Source organism: Lepidothrix coronata, unplaced genomic scaffold (genome assembly GCF_001604755.1).
Source record: "Lepidothrix coronata isolate B3197 unplaced genomic scaffold, Lepidothrix_coronata-1.0 Scaffold290, whole genome shotgun sequence".
In the NCBI taxonomy this organism is placed as follows: Eukaryota; Metazoa; Chordata; class Aves; order Passeriformes; family Pipridae; genus Lepidothrix; species Lepidothrix coronata.
In genome coordinates, this window is record NW_016690470.1 from 553,391 (window position 1) to 559,032 (window position 5,642).

The following is a 5,642-nucleotide window of genomic DNA, read 5'->3' on the forward strand; positions in this document are numbered from 1 at the left end:
TGATGATCTCCAAGGTCTTTTCCAGCCTTTTCCAACTGATTCCATGATTCTCCATAACCAACCTGCCCATGAGATGGGACACCCTGGCAGCCTCTCACTCCATGAGGACACAGGAGGGAACTCTGCACTAAGAATTAACAGTTTTCCCCAAGTTTCCCTCTGTATTTCCCCCTGCCAGGCCCCAAATATCAGGATCCAAATCTCAGAGTGGAGCCCCCAGCAAACCCCCCCGAGCATCTCTGCTGGGATAACTGGGAGGGGCAGAGCACAAAGCTCCAGGTAAGGGCTTGAGGCAGACTAGAGGAACCTCTTCTCTGTGAGAAACATTTAATTCAGCACCATGACTTACAAGAGGACAGGTTTACAGAGTAACAACCGTAACAGACTGTTCAGAAAGGAAAATAATGGTCACTGCCTGCAGTGCCAGGCACAGCTCCCCAGAGCAGCACCTGGCAGAGCAGCAGCAAAGCACAGCTCAGTCTCCTTGCAGTACTCAAGTGAGCAACATCACAGGGTTTTGTATTTTCAAACCTCTAAGAAAAGGGTGAACACAGGATCAATCACTCTGGCAGGGGATATTTTCCAGGGATCACGAAGCTGAACTACTCCCAAAGGCAACTCCCTTGTCCCCTGCTGTCCCTGCTCATCATCCTCACACAATAAAGGCTCTGGGAGCTACTTTCTTCCCCAAGTTTTGGGATACCACCAACTTGTACAATTGGTCAGTGGCACAGTGTTTAATCCACCACTTTCTACTGTTCTCTCAGCATGAATTGTGCAATGGATACCCTAAGACTAAAATAACTTTCGCATTCTCCAAGCTATAAACTCTCATCTTCCTCCCCTCTCCTTGTCTCCCTCCCCAGAGAAATCCATTTTTAGCCACAAGTTACCCCAATATGCTCACAGACGTACTGGAAGAGACTGAGGAATCAATCAAGGTACCCATGGTGAAGCCAAATACTTATAAACACATTAAGGCAGGTTTCACATCAGTTCAACTTTCGACACAAAATGCTGGTCACTTCACTGCACATGCAAATAAGAAAAGATTTAAACACTTAATAAAAACCTTTACATTCCTTTTTAGATATCAATTATAGAAAAATCAACCTTTTTCCTTTCTTTTTTTTTTCTTTTTTTTTTTTTAAAGAGGTCAGAACATTACTGCACACGAAAGCAGGTGTGTGGCCACACCTGTTGGAATGGATCCCCTTCCCTCCACACAGAGGAACAGAGGGCAGGTTCTTGGCACCAGAAGAGAAAAAGGAGGAAGTTTTCCTCATTGTCAGTCAGAAATGAGTCATCCTTCCATCCCCAGTTGAGAAAAAAAAGTCCTTCTGACTGGACTTGAACCAAACCAAAACATACCTCAGGTTGGGTTTATTTCTCTCCAAAACTCTGTTCAGAGTGTTTGGACACACAGAGTCCACACTGTGCTCGGGAGTGCTCTCAGTGTGGTGTGGAACCAACCCCAAAGCCCAGTTACCAGAGCTGGCAGCCCAATTCCTCGAGTGTAACTCCCCCTACTCCCCAAACCTCAGCTGGGACCAGGCACTGGCAGTTCAGCTCTGAGACTGCACTTCCAAGACCAATGTGGTCTCGTGAGGAAACGGCGACTCAGTGACTGGAATTCACATATGGAATGACAATCCACGACATGAAATGACCTCCCTACAGCCAGGTACAAACAGGTAGCCCACAGCAGAGCAGCCAAGGAGTGAAACAGCATCTCTCTCTCTCTCCTGGGTTAGAGAGAAAATTGTTTCCATGGGTCATTAAAGGTATTTTGATAAAAAAAGCTTAAAAATGTATCACCTCGCACTGACCCACAAAACATAATAATAAAAAAAAAAAGAGACAGCAAATTTGGTTCCTATTATTTCCCCTCCCACCATGTGATATTCCTTTATCCCCTCCCACTTTTGCATTCCCAATCACCCCACCCCTTTAGAAAAAGGAGGGGGAGTGGAGTTTAGTAAAGTTCCACCTGCAAAACTCCCCAGCAGTGAATGAACCATCAGCTCCCGAGTTTCCTGAAGTACATCCAAATGCTCCGGGGTACAGTTGGACTGGTGGTGCACTCTTGGCTCTGTAAATGGTTGTGCTGACCCTGCTGATTGGCTTTATACTGGGAATTCTTAGATGGAACTCCCTGGAAGAGACAAAAAAGACCTTGTAAGTCAGTAAGAACTTTTTGTATCTTTACAGGCGAGAGAGTTCTAAAAAGAAGAATTCCCACGGCCATAACATATCCATGTCTTTATCTCCTGGGTTTCACCTGCAGCAGACACTTTGTTCTGGTTCTTGCCTGTTGCCAGACCTTTGTAGCAGAAAAGAACTCAAGGTATTCATTGTCCAAAAGCTACTGCTAGTGATGTGGGAAAATGGGAAGAAAGCCCAGAGATAAGATGGGATCTCCCAAAGGCCAAGCAGATTTCACATTGTAATCAATCTTCCAACTTGAAGGATTGCTTAACATAAAAATCACCCTTCTACCTGAAGTCCAGGTGTCATTCCCTCCAAAGGGGCTTTTCTTCTGTTATTCATCCTAAATATTCCATTTTTCCCCCTCCATATTCTTGATTCTTGCCTCACAGGCTCCAGAGGAGGCCACTAAATTGATCCCAGGGCTGGAGCCCCTCTGCTTTGGAGACAGGCTGGGAGAGCTGGGATTGTGCCCCCTGAGCCTCCTTTTCTCCTGGCTGAGCCCTCCCAGCTCCCTTGGACACTCCTCACCAGACTGTGCCCCAGACCCTTCCCCAACCCCATCCAACCTGGCCTTGGACACTGGGACAGCCCCTCCCCACCCTCACAGCCAACAATTCCTTCCCAATATCCCATCTATCCCTGCCCTCTGGCACTGGGAAGCCATTCCCCCCCGTCCTGTCCATCCATCCCTTGTCCCCAGTCCCTCTCCAGCTCTCCTGGAGCCCCTTTAGGCCCTGCAAGGGGCTCTCAGGTCTCCCTGGAGCCTTCTCTTCTCCAGGTGAACCCCCCCAGCTCTCCCAGCCTGGCTCCAGAGCAGAGGGGCTCCAGCCCTTGGAGCATCCCTGGACTCTCTCCAGCAGCTCCGTGTCCTCCTCCTGCTGTTCCCCAGGGCTGGAGGCAGCTCTGCAGGGGGGTTCTCCCCTGACACACACCCAGCACCCCTTTAAAAGCACATGCTAAAAAGCAAAGATCTGTCCACGTTTAAGATTCCCCCTGAAAACCTTCCTGCCTCCAGTGAAGTCCAGTTCAAGGTGAGCAATAACCTTACCTGGACTATACATTCTCCATCTCCTGGTCATGGTCCTGCTCCTCCTCCTCTTCTTCCTCTTCTCCTTCTTCCTCCCCTCCCTCTTTCTCTGAGGGGGGCTCCCCATCCCTGGCGATCTCCTCCACGTGGGCCAGCATGTCAGCCATGAGGGCCTCCTCCAGCCTCTTCCTCACCTGCTGCACCAGCTCCTCCTGCTTCCTGCCCAGAGCAAGGAACACCCACCATCAACCCCCAGGGAAAGGAACCTCCCAGGGAAAGGAACCTCCCAGGGAAAGGAACCTCCCAGGGAAAGGAACCTCAAACCCCTCCAACACGAGGCTGGACAGACAAGCATGGATTGCAAAAGCCCTCTGAGAACTGCACTCATAATGCCAAAACCCTTGGCATTATTATATTGATGGGGAAGATGCAAAACACTTTAAAAACCTGCCCAATATTTTCTGCTACAAGCCCCGTGCCCTGTTGAATTCTGGTTGGAATTCGACCAATCTAGCAGCTGACTCAAAGACTTTTTTGCTTTTTAACTCCTAGTACTAATATTGAACAAGAAAACCTCAGCCTACCCTGCCCAGTTTTCCAAAAATCAGACTGGAGAAAAATGAAGTTTCTGATAATTTCTTTTTGCTCGTTCCCCTTTTGAGTCCAAACCTTAAATTTTATGGCTCCTTTGCTGTCAAAGTCCCAGTAAAGAACAGATCACTGATCAGTGGCTCACAGGTCTCCTATTTCAGCTCAGCCACAGGAAATCAAAGTTATAAGCATTAGAGTGTTTTTCCTGGTCATTCTGGTACAAATCAAGCACAAAAAATTTATCCTGTAATTTCAAAAGATTTCTCAAGCAGTCAAAGCAAGGACTATCTTTAAGCATTTAGTGAGTGCAAACAGCCCACCTGGAGGTTACTGTTTGGTATTTTCAGTCCTCTACCATGCACTTAAAGCTGAGTTTGAGCAGTCCTGATTTAGCAATATAATTCATTACTAAAGCAACCTATAGCTAAATAAACTGCACCTTGTTCCCTGCCACCACAGCAGGCAGGAGTTTGATCTGGTCAACACACAAATTTTATTTATTTTATTTTATTTACTGACACAGAGGAAGGGTCAAGAGAACCCAATCCCAATGTCCAGGATTTCTCCAATCCCATCTCTGCTCAGAGATGCCTAATCAGGGTCACCCCAATTCAGACACCTCTGTCAACAAAAGGACACTCTGACATGAAAACCTGAAACTTCAGAGTAACTGAGCATGGCCAAAATAAAAAACAATGGGCTTTGAGCACACGAGAGCAGCTTTGTGTGACCATTTTTGTCTCCTCTGCTGCTGAGGAGCCATTCAAATTAATTCCCAAGCCACAGTGCTCTACCAGACACCGACAAAAAAAGTACTGTTTTACCCCAAGGGACTTTGTTCCAAGTGGTGTTTCTAGTTAATACCTGATATCTTCATCTGTCACCATGAAGGCTTTGCAGAGAGGCTGTGAGGTGTTGAGCCAAACCCCAGGGTTCTTCTCCACAGCTGCAGAGAGCTGGCCTGTGATGGGCATGGTGCTGGTGTGCAGGGCACTGGCGATGGCAGAGAGCAGGGTTTCATCTGTGCACCCCGGGCCCACCCCTGCAGGAGGGAGGAAAAGCCATAACCAACAGTGCACAGGGCAGGGAGCAGCAAAAGCAGGACACCAGGAATGAAACTGGAATGGCAAAACACACGCTGTGGTTTTGGGAGCTAACACGACACAAATCCTGGACACTGGAAGAGCTCCTGTGCAGCTCTCCAAGGGTATTCACACTCAGGGCACTTCCTCATTCTGGTACACAAACCCAATAATAATAAAGAAAAGGCAGACTGGGAATGAAAGGTGTTTCCATGATGTTTGAATGGAAACATGAGAGAGCTGAGGGTGTTCAGCCTAGGGAAGAGAAGGCTCCAGGGAGAGCTGAGAGCCCCTTCCAGGGCCTAAAGGGGCTCCAGGAGAGCTGGAGAGGGATTTGGGACAAAGAGTGGAGGGACAGGACAAGGGGGAATGGCTTTAAGCTGAAGGAGGGCAGGGTTAGGTGGGATATTGGGAAGAAATTGTTGGCTGTGAGGGTGGGGAGGCCCTGGCACTGGTTTCCCAGAGAAACTGTGGCTGCCCCATCCCTGGAAGTGTCCAAGGCCAGGCTGGACGGGGCTTGGAGCAACCTGGGCTGGTGGAAGGTGTCCCTGCCCATGGCAGGGGGTGGGACTGGGTGATCTTTAAGGTCTTTCCAACCCAAGCCAGTTCTGACTCTGCTGTTTCTGGAACACGGACCCCAAAAATGTCAAGAAGTTTTGCTTCGGTGCTTTCTCAGGCCAAGGGGCATCAAGACCCCCAGGGAGCACTGGCAGTTCCTGCTGCAGCAGGAA

At 48.6% G+C, this 5,642-nt stretch overlaps 1 protein-coding gene across 1 annotated transcript in view; it reads right to left on the reverse strand.

Annotated features, from left to right (window-relative positions):
• Positions 1–306: 306 nt before the first annotated feature.
• The window catches only part of MBD3 (methyl-CpG binding domain protein 3), a 16,124-nt gene continuing 10,788 nt past the window's right edge, over positions 307–5,642 (reverse strand). The window contains exons 4-6 of the mRNA XM_017836982.1: positions 4,694–4,871; positions 3,260–3,457; positions 307–2,155 (exon numbers count right to left, since the gene is read on the reverse strand). Coding sequence (XP_017692471.1) covers positions 3,265–3,457; positions 4,694–4,871 — 371 coding nt within the window. The 3' untranslated portion in view covers positions 307–2,155; positions 3,260–3,264. The remainder of the gene's footprint in view (positions 2,156–3,259; positions 3,458–4,693; positions 4,872–5,642) is intronic.